The sequence below is a fragment of the Chionomys nivalis genome, chromosome 16, assembly GCF_950005125.1.
Source record: "Chionomys nivalis chromosome 16, mChiNiv1.1, whole genome shotgun sequence".
NCBI lineage: Eukaryota > Metazoa > Chordata > Mammalia > Rodentia > Cricetidae > Chionomys > Chionomys nivalis.
Genome location: NC_080101.1, coordinates 47,005,502 through 47,023,523, shown reverse-complemented (window position 1 = coordinate 47,023,523; position 18,022 = coordinate 47,005,502). Strand labels below are relative to the sequence as shown.

General features: G+C 39.3%; 1 protein-coding gene across 1 annotated transcript in view; it reads right to left on the bottom strand.

Moving 5' to 3' along the window:
- Positions 1-18,022, bottom strand: part of Dnajc5b (DnaJ heat shock protein family (Hsp40) member C5 beta) — a 68,193-nt gene that overhangs the window by 41,673 nt on the left and 8,498 nt on the right. Inside the window, exon 2 of the mRNA XM_057791056.1 lies at positions 3,258-3,384. Coding sequence (XP_057647039.1) covers positions 3,258-3,376 — 119 coding nt within the window. The 5' untranslated portion in view covers positions 3,377-3,384. The remainder of the gene's footprint in view (positions 1-3,257; positions 3,385-18,022) is intronic.

Below are 18,022 nucleotides of genomic sequence, written 5' to 3'. Positions count from 1 at the left end.
CAGGCGTTGTTGTTGTGGGAGCCAGCCATGATAAACTAAGTATGGACAGGTCACCCAAAGGAAGTTATTTATTTCCAACCATTATCACCTGCCAGAGTAGAACTTGGCCCTCAATAATTTAATAAGAGGCCTGAGTCTCAGTAGTTTACCCTGAAGCAATACCTGGTAGCAGGAAAGAACCACAAGCTGAGATTACCCCACCACCATCCAGGAGCAGACCATTCAAAGGAAATTCCTAACATTCCAAACACTGTAGATAGGATCACCTGCCAGCGCACCTCACCAGGACACCCCTAGACAAATGTCAGCCAGTCAGGGGTCCTGAGACCCCTCACCCCCACCTTTACTACTTTAAAAACTCAATTCTAATTGAGCTCGGGATTCTCCGGAGTTTGCAAACTTGATTAAAATAAAGGTTCTTTGCTTTTACATATGGGACTCAGTTTCCTTGTAGGCTATTGTGGGGACTTCACAGATTTGGGCATAACATTTGTATATTTCCCCTTCCCAGGGGGATCCATGTATGTTTCTCTTAGGGTTCTCCTTGTTACCTAACTTTTCTGGGGTTGTGGACTACAGGCTGGTTATCCTTTGCTTTACGTTTAATACCCACTTATGAGTGAGTACATACCATGTTTGTAAATCTTGGTCTGGGTTACCTCACTCAGGATGTTTTTTTTTTCTAGTTCCATCCATTTGCATGCAAATTTTAAGATGTCATTGTTTTTTAATGCTGAGTAATACTCCATTGTGTAAATGTACCACGTTTTCTTTATCCATCCTTCAGTTGAGGGGCATTTAGGTTGTTTCCAGGTTCTGGTTGTTACAAATAATGCTGCTATGAACACAGTTGAGCAAATGTCCTTGTGTTAGGAGTGTACATCCTTTAGGTATATGCCCAAGTTTGGTATTGTTGGGTCCTGAGGTAGACTGATTGCCAATTTTCTGAGAAACCGCCATACTGATTTCCAAAGAGGCTGTACAAGTTTGCACTCCCACCAGCAATAGAGAAATGTTTCACTTAATCTACATCATCTCCAGCATATGTTACCATTGGTGGTTTTTGTTTTTTAGGTTTTTTTGTTTTGTTTTTGTTTTTGATTTTTCAAGATGGGGTTTCTCAGTAGCTATGGAGCCAGTCCTGGAACTTGCTCTGTAGACCAGGCTGACCTCAAATTCAGAGATCATTGGTGTTTTGGAGCTTAGCTGACAGGTGTAAGATGGTATCTCAGAGTCATTTTGATTTGCATTTCCCTGATGGCTGAGGATGTTGACCATTTCCTTAAGTGTCTCTTGGCCATTTGCAATTCTCCTGTTGAGAATTCTCTGTTTAGATTTGTACCCCATTTTTTTAATTGGCTTATTTGTAATTTTATGTCTAGTTTCTTGAGTTCTTTATATATTTTGGAGATCAGTTCAAGATCTTTTCCCATTCAGTAGGCTGTCGTTTTGTCTTATTGACTGTGTCCTTTGCCTTACAGAAGCTTCTCAGTTTCAGAAGGTCCCGTTTATTAATTGTTGCTCTCAGTGTCTGAGCTACTGGGGTTATATTTAGGAAGCAGTCCACTGTGCCCATGCGTTCAAAGTTACTTCCCACTTTCTCTTCAGTGAGGTTCAGCATGACTGGATTTATGTTGAGGTCTTTGATCCATTTGGACTTAAGTTTTGTGCATGGGGATAGATATGGATCTATTTGCATTCTTTTACATGTTGACATCCAGTTATGCCAGCACCATTTGTTAAAGATGCTTAGATGCTTTCTTTAACCCATTGTATAATTTTAGCGTGTCAAAAATCAGGTGTTCATAGGTGTGTGGATCAATATCATGGTCTTCAATTCAATTCCATTGGTCAGCCTGTTTGTTTTTATGCCAATACCAAGCTGTTTTCATTACTGTAGCTCTATAATAGAGTTTGATGTCAGGGATGGTGATGCCTCTGGAAGTTCCTTTATTGTACAGGATATGAGGTCAAGTATTGTTCTTTCAAAGTCTGTGAAAAATTGTGCTGGGATTTTGATGGACATTGCATTGAATCTGTAGATTGATTTTAGTAGGATTGCCATTTTTACTATGTTGATCCTACTTATCCAAGAACATGGACAATCTTTCCATTTTCTGGAAAAAAAATTTTTTCTTCAGAGACTTAAAGTTCTTTTTGTACAGTTCTTTCACTTCTTTGGTTAGTGTCACCCAAAGATATTTTATGTTAATTGTGGCTAGAGCTGATATTTTTATAATATTCAAGAGAGGTTTTTAGCCAAGACAAGTATGACAAAGACATAACAAATTACTAATAATTTGTCTATTTCAAATTGTTTAAATTCCATAAAAACCAGTCCAAGGTAAAACCAAGAAGACATTAATTAGAATAATCACATTTTGCTTCTTTTTTTGTCTTTATGAAAGAATAAATTTATTCCTCAATTAGAAAACAACAGGAAATAAATATTGTGACTTATATACATGATGTTAAACATAGAGATGTTAAACAAGATGTTAAACTAAAAGAACTTCCTCTTAAATAATAGCTTGTAAAATGACTAGAGAAGTTGGGAATACCTGTAGGTAACAGGCATGAAAACAGGATATTTAATAACACTAAGACATTTCCATTACAGGATTTAGGAGGAAGAAAGATGAGTGGAAACTGTAGACAAATTCAATTTCATCTTTTACTGTCTTATCTAGACAGGAAGGAATGAAGGAAAACAAACTCTCCATGAAAATTATTTTAAGGTAAAATTATAGGTGCACATTATCTTCATTTTTGATAGCTTAAAATCAGTGATTTTATACTTCATATGTATTTTTATTCCTTAGAACTTTAAGTAAAATGATATTTCAGTTTTTTCCCTACAGTAGCTATTAGAGACAAGTCAACTATGAAAATGTCAAAACTAAAGGCCTCAACAGTGTGACAGTATAGCATTTGTGACAAGCCTTTCTACCAGATGTAGTGACGTCATGTCACAGGGTTTAACCCTAGATGCCCTTCCTCCTTCCATGATGACATACTCCCCAGTCTAGAGTCTAACTATGCTTGCCTCAGGCTGGCCATCACACAGTATTCTTCCAAAAATCACTACTATGCCTTTCTATAATGAGCTGTTGATGTTACACCACAGGAAACATGAGTCCAAAATTCAGACACTGGGCCTTGGCAAGAAGCTCATGTCTTTAATTTGGTACCACTTGCCAGTCACCAGAAACCACCAACGGTAGCACAGGACCTGTCCCCATTGAACTTCCATATACCTGTAGCTTTTCTTAATTTCTTCACATGAAGCTCCCTTCTGCAGACCAAGAACTTCATACAGAGTGTTTCCTGTTGTTGACATAGTCCGCTGTCTTTGGTTGGGTATGTTACACGCCATTTCTCAAGCTGCAAAACCAAAGAGGGAAAAGAGCCATGAAGGTTATGCTTTGTGGATCCTGCTCCCTGCAAGGGAAGAAAGTGCATTTTTCACACTTGGTAAAATGACAATCCGAAGTACCTTTGTGTGCTAGGTACAATGTGAGGGGAGAAAATGTTGAGAGCTAAAAGCATTTTCTAGTCGCAGACTGCAGGAAGCCACACAAATGGGAGAGGGGCTTTCCACGCTATTCCAGAAGGGTTGAGACTCGACTCTCATAGGTTGAAATGTGTTTTCTTCTGTTTGTGTAAAACTTGTGTAGCTTTTACTTTTGCACACTTTCCAAATCTAGCTAGCCATGGGTAACAATTGATTGAGCCATGTGATTCTGTCTCTACTGGTTGGTAAGATAAACATGCCTGAGGGCCAACCTGGTGACTTGAGTTTGGTGCTAGAACCCATTCCAACCCCCACACATGCACATGTACGTGTGTTCTTGTACACACACACAAAGTAAGTAACTAAATCAGTTAAAAATATTCTAAAACAAATTGCTAAGAGACCAGGAAGGTGGTAGCCAGGACTTTGCAAAAGGAGATGTGACTCAGCCACACCCCGCCCCCATCCCCACCCCCACAGCTCTAGTACGGTGGCCCTGCTATGTGGAGTGAGGGAGGCAGAAATTTCGTCTAAAGGCAAGCACAGTAGCTCTAATGAGAAAAGGCTGACAATCCCACCCACAGTCAAGTCCACAATTCTCAAAAAGCTCAGAGCCAGTTGCCATCTCCATGAGACGGAATGACTTCCTCTACTGGGTCAAGTCAGCAGTGGAGGGAATTCCATTGCGTGCTCCGTTCCTTGGCTCAAAGGTCTATAGTTAGACACAATTTTGAAGTTTAAAACTGAGCTACCCTGAGGGTCTAAAAACAGGGATGATCATATCAGAGAGCCTGAAGTCAACCATACAGCCCCAACATGAAGACAGATCCAGAAGGCAGCTTCAGAAAAAAGAAGGTCACACACTAAGACAGACGCAGGTGTCAGGAGGCTTGGGTCAGGAAGTGACGTGCACAAGGGGATGCAGTGCCCTCCTTAGTGTCGAGGAGCCAGCCTCCTCATTTGAGAAACAAGACTCTGCAACTCCAGGGGACTACCTGACACCTACATACCCATCTCTTTAGCGGGGAAGACAGAAACAGGCCCACTTTTCCCACTGCCAGTACACTTGGGGGTATCCTGTCTAGAACACTACCCACACAAGAGTGTACAAACTGAAGCATCTTTTGGATGTGAACCTGGTCAGGCCAAAAATGCATGGCTAATATGACTAGCAGAATCTCTTGGTACACAAGGAAGGAAAGACACCAATGTGAAAACAGCCCTGGAAGACACCTGGCACACATGCAGGCTCGGCACCAGCATGAACCATAGAATAGAAAAGGTGATACAAATTCAACTGATCATCCCCTTTTTCAGTTCACCTAGGAGACTCAAACTTTATAGGACCCCAAAGAAAGCCACTACAGCACCCCCTTTACTGCTTTTTCCTCTCTTACTTTTGCTGGAGTTTTTAGCAGTGTTTCTACTTTATCTTTATTTTTAAAAGAGAAACTTCCACATTTTTGTCATTTTGTTGATACATGTTACTTTACTTATTGTGTGACAAAATTAATTGTAAAAGTCAGTTAAGGAAGAAAGAGCCATTTGAGCTCACAGAGATTACAGTCTGTCACAGCAATGGAGCCATGGCAGCAGGTGTGTGAAGCAGCTGGTCCTTGGCATCTTTATAGCAGAGAGCTATGAAGGCTAGTATTTAGTTCATGTTCTTCTTTGTATTTAGTCCAGGAATCCAGTCCACAGAATACTGCTGCCCACACTCAGGGTGGTTCTCTTTGAGCCAATTAATCCAACTAGAAATTCCCTTACATACACACCAAGAGGTTTGCTCCCTAGGTGCCTCTAGATCCTCTCAACTTGGTCATCAACAATAACCATCACATGGTTCTAGATCCTCTCAAATTGGTCATCAACAATAACCATCACATGGTTCTAGAACCTCTGAAGTTGGTCATCAGCAATAACCATCACACTGTTCTAGAACCTCTCAAGTTGGTCATCAGCAATAACCATCACACTGTTCTAGAACCTCTCAAGTTGGTCATCAACTATAACCACCACAGAGTTCTAGATCTTCTCAAGTTGGTCATCAGCAAGAACCATCACACTATTCTAGAACCTCTCAAGTTGGTCATCAACAATAACCACCACACGGTTCTAGATCTTCTCAAGTTGGTCACCAGCAAGAACCATCACACTGTTCTAGAACCTCTCAAGTTGGTCATCAACTATAACCATCACGATGTTCTAGAACCTCTCAAGTTGGTCATCAATAATAATCATCACACTGTCCTAGATCCTCTCAAGTTGGTCATCAGCAATAATCATCACATTGCTCTAGAACCTCTCAAGTTGGTCATCAATAATAACCATCACACTGTTCTAGATCCTCTCAAGTTGCTTATCAGCAATAGCCATCACACTGTTCTAGAACCTCTCAAGTTGGTTATCAACTATACATCATCATGTTCTAGATCCTCTCAAGTTGGTTATCAACTATAACCATCACACTGTGCAAGCCTTTTCATTTCCTTTTTCTTATTGCCCACTCCTTTTCTAATTTTGAGTAGTACCTTGGCTTTATCTTTTTTTAAGCATTTACATTTGATTTGCATTCTAACTAACTTTGCTTATGTATTTTTCCATTATTGGGCACTATCTTTAAGTTCTTGCACTTTTCTCTTCCTCTCCATAACATTCTTCTCTATTCTTCTTTTCCCTTTATTTATCCTGCTTCTCTATTTCCCCCTTCTCCCGCCTTCTTAATCATATTCAGCTACTATTTCTACATTTACTCTCAATGATTTTTAACTTAACCACATGCTTTACTCTGCCTTTGCCGTTTGCTGTTTTATGGTAACCAGTGTATGACTAGGTTTTAATCAACTGTAAGTGTATTTCTTTTTGTTTGTTTGTTTTAGTTTGACGTTGTTGCCATTATAGCATTTCCCCCCTTGGGAATGGACAGTCAAAAAGAAACTACTCACTAATATGCTCTGATAAAACTGGAAGAGACATCCAAACCAACTGATGCTCAAGTGGAACACAGAGATACAAGAAGTGTGAAAAGGAAAGGCAACATAACTCCTCCAGATCACAACTCCTCAATTTCTGAGCTCAGAGATGCTAAGATGGGTAAAACAACAGATGAATAATTGATATATTTACTTATAAAAAATCAGTGACACAAAAGAACTCAGTTCAAGACCTGAGGAATAAACCTAGAAACATAGATGAGAAAGACAGCAAAATGGATAGGAAATGCAAACCAGAAAACTGAGATGGGAAAGGGAGGGTGGAAAGTAAGAAGATTTGGAAATTGAAAGGAATGAATCAAGTAGAAATCAAAGGGAAAAATGTATCACCAATAGACTTGACCGAAAAGCAGAAAACACACCAGGGATGGGGGCAAAGGGAGGGGAATACTGTATTTGAATGTAGTTACACAAAAATTAGCAAGGCTATAAATGCAAAAACCTACAGAATATAAGTAGGAGATCAAATCTATCCTAGCTATGGTATAGATGGAGCTGAGATATTTTTAAAAGTAAAGGCAGAGAAAATTTAATGAAATCACAGAAAGTTCTCCAAGTCTAGGGAAAGAAATTAAAACACAAGGATAGACAGTTTTAAACTCCAAATAGGGCCTTACTGGAGAACCTCTCCATGACACACTGTAGTCAGAATGCCATTAGAACAATAACACTGAAAGCTGTAAGAGAAAATCCTAACTCACTTATAAAAGCAAACACATACAAAAAAAAAAATCAGAAATCACCCCAAGCCAAGAGTTTATAAAAGTATATATTCCAAACCCCAAAGGTTAATAATTTCCAACCAAGATTGCTATTCCCAGAAAAACTATCTCTTAAAACTGATGGAGAAAAAGTAATATTTCAACATAAACACAAGCTAAAATACTTTAAAGAATCCTAACTACCCGAGAAGATACAGTCTCAATAAGAAAGCACGGGGAAGAATACAATTACCAAGAGGAATGTCAAAGAAAGAAAGCTGGAAATGACTCATCATATCTGCAACAGGAAATCAGCAAACCCCCAGCACAAACAGGGGAGAAAAAAAGAACAACCATTTAACCATTTTATCTCATTACAGGAATTACAATACCCCTATCAATAAAAACTTTAAGTTTGCATGGTCTTAACTCTTCAATTAAAAGATGAAAACTAGATGATTGGGTTAAAAGACAAATATAAGATTATCCATTGTCTCCCAGAAAAACACCACACTGGCAAAGACACAGATTAGGTAGGAACTATGGAAGCTAATTTACCAAAGCAAGTGGAAGTTCAAACCCAGATGGCATAGGCATCTTGATATGATAAAATCAACTTGGAACCAAAATTATCCAGAAGACATAAAGACAACCTCTACATTTTAATAATGGAAACAACCCATGAAGAAAATATAGTAGAGCCAGATATGGTGATGCATACCTGTAGTCATCTGTAACTGAGACACTTGGGAGGCAGAGAGAGTGGACTTGGGAGTTCAAGGACAGCCTCAAGCACATAGTGAGTTTGAAGTGTATTAGACCCTGTCTAAAAGGAAGAAAAAAAGCAACACAAGAAAAGCATAACAAGTGCAAGCATGTAAGCTTGCACCAAACATTGGGGTTCCCAGTTCTGAGAGATACTGAGAGGCATAGATTCAATAGTAGATGGTGACTTCAGCATTTCACTTTCACGGAAAGGTAGATCATCTAGAACAAAATCCACAAAGTAGCTTCAGAGTTAATCTGCACCATAAATCAAAGGTACTCAACATACATTAGAGACTATGCCATCTAACAGTTGTAAGATAGATTTTTTCCCCTCCTCAGGAGCATATGGAAATGCTGCTAAATTAGAATTCTAGTGATCTCATGTAGAAGATCACAATGGAATAAAACTAGGAAGCAATAGCAAGAGAAACCACAGATAACATACAAATACTTAGAGATTGAACAACATATTCTTGAATGATCAGTGGGTCACTTAAAGAAAACAATATCCATCAAAGATTTTTTTTAATTCCTGCAACAAAATTAAAATAAAACCAGAACTTACTGGAACATCTGAGATGCCACTGAGGCAGTTCTAAGATGAGCATTTATATCTGCTCATAGTTAAAATGTTTGATTGGAGAGTTCTTAAAAAATTTAGTGCCCGGCAGTGGTGGTGCACGCCTTTAATCCCAGCACTTGGGAGGTAGAGGCAGGCAGATCTCTGTGAGTTCGAGACCAGTCTGGTCTACAAGAGCTAGTTTCAGGACAGGCTCCAAAACCACAGAGAAACCCTGTCTCGAAAAACCAAAAAAAAAAAAAAAAAAAGAATTTAGTAACTTACCTTAACGTCTAAGGGAAAAAACAGCCAAACTCTAGATAAGTAGATGTATATAAATAATAAGGATGAAATTAATTAAATAAGGGTCAATAAATAATACATATAATCTAGCAAAAAATTTGAAAAATGGACAGGATTGACAAACTCTTAAAGTTAAGAGAGAGAGAGAGGGAGAGATTAAAAAAATTAAAGACAAAAAGGGAAACACTATACCAGATAACAATAATCCATAGGGTAATTAGGGGAAATTGAAAATACATTCAAATAAACTTGAAAATCTGCAACAAATGGGTAAATTTCTAGAAATATATGAACTACCAAAACTAAACAAGGAGAATATAATTAAAATATGTCAATAAGTAGATATACAATAAGCAATAAGACTGAAAGAGTATTGAGCCTCATACCAAAGACAATCCCAGAATTAGGGAATTCTCTTCCAAATTTAAAATGAACTGGTTTGAAAGAGGAGCCAACACTAGTGATTCTCACACTTCTAAAAAAGAAACAATAAGGAGAATGAAAGGAAGGAAGAAAGAAAACCAAGGAACACAGATTCATCCTATGGATCACTTTGATACAGAAACCAGACACAGATATAAGAGAAGGGAAAGGTTTGGATGAGTAAAAGAAAAAGTACAGTATTTACAGGCTGAATCTAAGACCACAGTGAGAAGCTCCTACACTGACAAGTTGTTTTCATACTGGATTCAAAGATGGGTCGACATACATAAATCAACAGTACGATACTGCACAAATCAGCTCAAGAGACTCAGAAAGAGGCCTTTGACACAGTTCACCATCCCTCAAGGCAAAAACTCTAGAGAACCTAGAAATATAAGAAATATACTGCAGGATAGTAAAGGCATTGCACAGCTGCTCACAGTAGCATTATACTGAGTAAGAGAAACAGAAGGCATTCCCTCTAAGTCAGGAACTACACTAGGTGTCCATTATACTGAGTAAGAGAAACAGAAGGCATTCCCTCTAAGTCAGGAACTACACTAGGTGTCCATTATACTGAGTAAGAGAAACAGAAGGCATTCCCTCTAAGTCAGGAACTACACTAGGTGTCCATTATACTGAGTAAGAGAAACAGAAGGCATTCCCTCTAAGTCAGGAACTACACTAGGTGTCCATTATACTGAGTAAGAGAAACAGAAGGCATTCCCTCTAAGTCAGGAACTACACTAGGTGTCCATTATACTGAGTAAGAGAAACAGAAGGCATTCCCTCTAAGTCAGGAACTACACTAGGTGTCCATTATACTGAGTAAGAGAAACAGAAGGCATTCCCTCTAAGTCAGGAACTACACTAGGTGTCCATTATACTGAGTAAGAGAAACAGAAGGCATTCCCTCTAAGTCAGGAACTACACTAGGTGTCCATTATACTGAGTAAGAGAAACAGAAGGCATTCCCTCTAAGTCAGGAACTACACTAGGTGTCCATTATACTGAGTAAGAGAAACAGAAGGCATTCCCTCTAAGTCAGGAACTACACTAGATGTCCATTATACTGAGTAAGAGAAACAGAAGGCATTCCCTCTAAGTCAGGAACTACACTAGATGTCCATTATACTGAGTAAGAGAAACAGAAGGCATTCCCTCTAAGTCAGGAACTACACTAGGTGTCCATTATACTGAGTAAGAGAAACAGAAGGCATTCCCTCTAAGTCAGGAACTACACTAGGTGTCCATTATACTGAGTAAGAGAAACAGAAGGCATTCCCTCTAAGTCAGGAACTACACTAGGTGTCCATTATACTGAGTAAGAGAAACAGAAGGCATTCCCTCTAAGTCAGGAACTACACTAGGTGTCCATTATACTGAGTAAGAGAAACAGAAGGCATTCCCTCTAAGTCAGGAACTACACTAGGTGTCCATTATACTGAGTAAGAGAAACAGAAGGCATTCCCTCTAAGTCAGGAACTACACTAGGTGTCCATTATACTGAGTAAGAGAAACAGAAGGCATTCCCTCTAAGTCAGGAACTACACTAGGTGTCCATTTTCTCCACTCTTACACTCTTTGAATCTCAGTTCTTGATTCTTAGTCATGAGGAAAAAATTAAAAGGGACACAAATATCAAATAAATCAAATTATCCTTATTTGCAGATTCAATATTTTAAAGACCTTAACAAAGCCAGAAGAAAACTCTAGGGCCCTATAAATACTTGTAGCAAAATAACAGTATACGAAGTCAACAAGTGAAAAACTTCTTGGTTGGGAAATCACTACTACCAGTAGCTTTAAAAACACAACTTGGAATAAACTTTACCAGGGAAATAAAAGACCTCTGCAATGAAAACTTTAAAACTTTGAAGCTGACATCAGAGTTGATGAGAAAACCTCCATGTTGTTGGTTGGCAAAATTAAAATTCTAAAAATATCTCTATCACTAAATAGTATCTGTGGATTCAGTACAATCCCCATAAAAATTCCAATGGCATTCTTCACAAAACTAGACAAATCAAAGCTAAAATGCATATAACAGCTAAAGTAATCCTATACAGAGAACAATGCTGGAGTGTCAACAAGGACAGCACGTTCATTCCTGGCTGCTCAGACGCAAGTAATCACACAGAAACTATATTAATTACAACACTGCTTGGCCAATAGCTTAGGCACATTCCTAGCTAACTTTTATATTTTAAGTTATCCCCTTTTTTATTAGTCTGTGATTCACCACAAGGCTATGGCCTACCAGTAAGGTTCCAGCATTCCGGCATCTTTCTCCTTCAGCAGCTACATGGCATCTCCTTGACTCCGCCTACTCTTTCTATATATCTCTGATCAGATTTCCCTTCTGGTTTTATTCTGCTAAGCCATTGACCGAAGTAGCTTCTTTATTAACTAATGGAAATAAAACATAATCACAGGATACAGAGGGGAATCCCACATCACTGGAGATATTGTGATACTTGGTCTCAAATTATAATACTGAGCCGTAGTAACAAAAAAAGACACACGGACCAATAGAAGAAGTAGAATAGAGGACCTAGAAATACAACCATACAGCTACAGTCATCTAATTTTTGACAAAGGTGCCCAAAATATACATCAAGGAAAAGAAAGTGTTCAGCAAATAGTGCTTGTAAAATTGCCAATTACATTTAAAAGAATGCAACCATGTATCTCTTGATCTGTAAAAGAAATCAATTAAAATAGATCAAAGACCTCAACATAAGACCCAAAACTCTAAACTGATGAAAACATTTCAATAAAAAGATATAAGCAAGACTTCTGGAAAAGGGCTCAGCTCGGGAAAACAATTTTTCAAAGTAAAAAACAGCATTGTATAAAATTAAAATCTTCTTCCAGGAAAGGAGACAATCAGTAGAGCACAGTGACTGCTTATAGAATGGAAGAATAGCATTACCAGCTCCACTTCTCATATGGGATTAATATACACCAAAATTACACACACACACACACACACACACGCACATGCACACACACGTGCATAAATCATCTGATTAGTAAATGGACAAGTGAACTGACTCAGCTCTTCTCAAAGAACTGTAAATGGTCAATAAACACTTCAGAGCATCCTTAGCCATCATGGAAATCAAAATTAAAGCTATAATGAGCACCTTATTCAAAATATGTCATCAAGAAATCAAATGAGGCAGGTATGAGGGAACAGGCCCAAGCCAGTGACCCCTGCGGGACCAGGCACAGGCCAGCAACCTCTGCAGGAGCAGGCCCAAATCAGGAACACCCACAGGACCAAATCAACGTCAAACTAAATGGAGAGAAACTCAAAGCGATCCCACTGAAATCAGGAACAAGACAAGGTTGTTCACTCTCTCCATATCTATTCAGTATAGTACTTGAGGTTCTAGCTAGAGCAATAAGACAACAAAAGGAAAACAAGAGGATTTCAAGCAGAAAAGAAGAAGTCAAACTCTCATCATTTACTGATGATATGATAGTTTACATAAGTGATCCCAAAAATTCTACCAAGGAACTTCTACAACTCATAAACCCTGTCAGTAATGCAACAGGATATAAGATTAACTTAAAAAAAAAATCAGTAGCCCTCCTTTATACAGATGACAAATGGGCTAAGAAAGAAACCAGAGAAACATCACCCTTCACAATAGCCACAAATAACATAAAATACCTTGGAGTAATTCTAACGAAAAAAGTAAAAGACCTGTATGACAAGAACATTAAGTCTTTGAAGAAAGAAATTGAAGATACCAGAAAATGGAAAGATCTCCCATGATCTTGGATAGGTAGAATTAATATAGTAAAATGGCAATCTCACCAAAATCAATCTATAGATTCAATGCAATGCCCGTCAAAATCCCAGCAAAATTCTTCACAGACCTTGAAAGAACAATACTCAACTTCATATGGAAAAGCAAAAAACCCCACAATAGCCAAAACAATCCTGTACCATAAAGGAATTTCTGGAGGTGTAACAATCCCTGACTTCAAACTCTACTACAGATACTGAAAGCAGCTTGGTGTTGGCCTAATCAAAGACCTGGATATTAATCCACATACCTATGAACATCTGGTTTTTGACAAAAAAAGCAAAAAATATCAAGTGGAAAAAAAAGAAAGCATATTTAACAAATGGTGCTAGCATAACTGGATATTAACATGCAGAAGAATGAAAATAGACCCATATCTATTACCATGCACAAAACTCAAGTCCAAATGGACCAAAGACCTCAACATAAAACCAACCACACTGAACCTCATAGAAGAGAAAGTGGGAAGTACATTTGAATGCATTGGCACAGGAGACCACTTCCTAAATATAACCCTAGTAGCACAGACACTGAGAGAAAAATTAATAAATGGGACCTCCTGAAACTGAGAAGCTACTCTAAAGCAAAGGACACGGTCAACAAGACAAAACGACAGCCTACAGAATGGGAAAAGATCTTCACCAACCCCACAGCAGACAGAGGGATGATCTCCAAAATATACAAAGAACTCAAGAAATTGATCATCAAAAGAACAAATAACCTAATAGAAAAATGGGATATAGACCTAAACAGAGAACTCTCAACAGAGGAATCTAAAATGGCTGAAAGACACTTAAGTAAACGTCCAACATCCTAAACCATGGGGGAAAGGCAAATCAAAACAACTCTGAGATTTCATCATACGCCTGTAAGAATGACCAAAATCCAAAACACTGATGACAACTTATGCAGGAGAGGATGTGTGGTAAAGGGAACCTGGAAGCAACCTAAATGCCCCTTAACTGAAGAATGGATAAAGAAGATGTGATACATTTACACAATGGAGTACTATACAGCAGAAAAAATGACATCTTGAAATTTGCATGCAAATGGATAGATCTAGAAAACATCATAGTGAGTGAGATAACTAATACTAACTAATACTCAGAAAGACAAATATAATATGTACTCACTCATAAATGACTTTTAGACATAAAGCAAAAAAAAAAAAAAAAAACAAAAAAAAACAGCCTACAATTCACAATCCCAGAGAACCTAGACAACAATGAGGACCCTAAAAGAGACATACATGGATCTAACCTACATGGAAAGGAGAAAAAGACAAGATCTCCTGAGCAAATTGAGAGCATCAGGACCATGGGAGAAGGTAAAATAGGAGGGGAGAGGAATGGGAGGGGAACAGAGAAAATATATATCTCAATAAAAACAATAAAAACATTTTACAAGGTAATCATATCAACACCCAATTTAGTAAGAGAACGAATGTCATAACTTAGTCAAGATTCTTAATATTTATGTGTCTTTCTGCACTTGTCATGAAAATGGGAATAATAATAATCCTTTCTCATTTTAAAAGAAAAAACAAATGACAAAAATAATTGTTGGCTAGAATATATAGAAAGAATTCTGGGACTAGAAAGAGATGCAGCCATGAGAGAAAAATCAATATGGAATTTTCTCCAAAAAAATGAAAGCAGAAAAACCATATGATCCAGTCACACCACTCCTGGATACATACCCAGAGAAATCTCAATGCAGAAATACTCACAAGACTCTTTTTATGGCACTGTTTGCAAAAGCTGAGATCTGCAACCTAGATCCTCCTTACCAGATGGATGGATAAAGAAACATGGAGCAAATGCATGCTGTTTCTTCAGTCATAACGAAGAATGGAAATTTTATTTGCAAGGGAACGGATGGAACTGGAGACTATCAGTGATATCCCCTGTGTGTGCTGTGATTGCCATTGATGAATAAAGAAACTGCCTTGGCCTGTTGATAGTACAGAACTTAGGTAGGCAGGGAGGACTGGACTGAATGCTGGGAGAAAGAAGGGCGGAGTCAGGGGATACCATGGATCCACGGGAGGTAGACATGCCGAAACTTTGCTGGTAGTGAAAGACTCTAAATGCATTTGTAAGCCCCCTCAACCCTAAGACATTTTTCTAAAACCTTACACTCACTCTATCTTGGAAAGGGGACAGTCACCCACACACACACACACATGCTGGACTGCTCATCCTCCCGTGTCCTTGTGAATAATCTTCAAACGTAACTCCATTCTGGGAATTGAGGCAAATACAACACACCGATGTTGACTTGGTTCCTGATGTATTGATTTAGTCACTGAACCAAAGGTTAGGATGGACCACAGATGCTCTCCCTTATCACCTGACCACATTACTATTCTCCTGCCCTGGAATAGACCAATCATTGCTAGTAACCCTTTGAATAAGCCAATCCAATAAGTTGGAAAACAACCTACAGGTTTCTCCCCTTGTGTCTGTGGCTTTTTGCTTTAAAAGATGAACTGTAACAGCTATCGATGTCCTTCATATCCCGAACCTGAAGGACCCTGTTATGACAGAATAAAAATCCTCTTGCTTTTGCATCAATTTGTGGTTATGTGAATGGTGTCTGGAGCAACTCTTCCCTGATGTTTGGACATCTAGTCCAACAGTAGGCTACAACCTTGAGGTGATATACAGATTAATCGAAATGGGTTAAATTAATATGAGTTAGCAAATAAGAAGTTAGAGTTAATGGGTCAAGCAGTGTTTTAATCAATACAGTTTCTGTGTGGTTATTTCAGTTCTGGGCAACTAGGACGAACAAGTGGTTCCTTGCAACACTATCAGTTCCAGCCAAATAAGCTGCATGCACAGGGACAAAGATTGCCTGTGTCCTCTTGTATGTGCAAGCAAGATTTAAATATAGATGGGGGTCTATGATGGATTGGGGAGAAGGAAGACAAAATATTTCATATTTTCTCTTACACAGACTTGATGTTTAATTACACACACATATGTTTACCTGGTGTGAAAGTGGAGGGACCAATTGCCAGAAGAGCAACGTGTGAGGGAAGTGGTGGAGGACATGACAAGGTACAGGGAGTGATGTGGATGTAAGAAAATGGCAGAATGAAGCTCCTTAATTTGTATACTGATTAAACGCTAACTAAAAACCATTAAAGAAAAACAATAAGGTCATTCTAAATGAAAGATGCATATCCATCTCCACACACACACACACACACACACACACACACACACACACACACACACTCCAGTGAACCAATGTGAATACATGAATGTACCAGGGCTAAAGAGCTGGTTTCAGGGCTTTGGAAACAGTCCAAAGAATCCCTGGTAACAATGGCAGCATCTATAGGGAGCTGAGGACGTCTTGAGCGTGTGAAGTCCTGAGTGAGTGTGGTGTCCTGAGCTGGCCGTGTCAAGGACATTAGCCTCAAACACGTGGGAATGGCAAAACCTTTCATCTCTGAGTAAGGCTCAGAGGGACGACAATGCCTTCCTGTTGGTCTAGGTGTGGATACTGATAGTGTATGTGAAAACCGTCCAGGGTAGCTGCCTCTCCCTGGGGGCTTATGGCCTGAAGACTATTCCTTACAGAGATCGCTCCCTTCTAAGATCAGCTAAAGCTGCCTCCTTCCTTGTTCAGCTGTGTATAATAAACCTGACTCCTTGTTTGTGTGTAATAACTCCGTTCCCTGTTTCAGCGGCATGCAGCAACACTGCCTCTCTGTTCAACTGTCTATAATAATCTTGCTGTACTTCTACAGTGCTGCTTTCCATTAGAAAGTAGAGCACACCTGATCCCAGCTTTTCTGGATGTGTGTGTCTGCCTTGTCTTCGTTTTCTTGATACCCCTAGCGAGGCCAATTCATTGAATCAGGGCAAGGATGAGTTGGGCATTGAAACAGCAGTATTACACATGGCAGTGGTAGGCCAACACAGTGGAGGAGCTCCCAGCTCTCCTCCCACACAGCCCTTGCCTGTACCACCTCAGACAAAAGCAAAAGCTACTGACCAACCATTAGCTGGTTGATTACGGAGATCTTAGAAGTCCCTAAAACTTCAGTAAAGTGACACCTGGTGGCCCTGAAAACAACATCATTTCAAAGTGTTTTGTGAACCTTCAGCTTCTTTAAAGAGAGAAAACTATGAGACTCTGCAAAAATCCTACTGTTCCAAAGGCTCCGAGATCCAAAGCCTACCTGAGAATAGGACTGTAGAGGCCAAGGGTGAGCTATGTAACCTGGCACACTTCCGTCTTCCGTGAGAGTGGGGTCCCTGGATGCCAGAGGGGTGAAATTATAGAGTCTTACCCAGAAAAGTAGGAGGGGGACTCCTGACTTGCCCATCACCACAGCAAATCAAACACATCCCCTGGCAGTCACTCTGCATGGTAAAACGCTGAACTAACTTCTCATCTGTTCCAGCAACTCAAGCTGCTATTCCAGCCCTCCACCTCACTCCTCTCTCAGCAGCACAGCCCTGGTGACTAGTCACAATGGAAGGACAAACTGCCACCGTAACTGGGTGACCTCAAAATTCTTTCCTCTGGCTTCTGGTGCTTCTAGCAATGGCAGTAATTCATCAGTTTCTCTACACATCACACTACACACAGGCTGTGAATGAAAAGGATTGGAGAGGAGGGATTTCGTTTGGCTTAGACACCAAAGGGACTAGGATGGTGTCCCTTTGTCTGAGATCCCATATTCTTGTTGGATGGCAGGATTCTGAAAGTCACTGACTGCTAACTCTATGGACGCATCAACAAATGCCACTTCTGGATGTATACGGAGAAGAAATGAAATCTGTGTGTTGATCTCACGTGTTGAGGAGAATCTGCATTCTCAGCTCATTGCTGCATGTCCACAACTTGCAGATATGGAATCAATTAGAGCATGCACGGTGTAGCTTGAGTTGTTGGGTGTAGATCTACACAATGGAGTA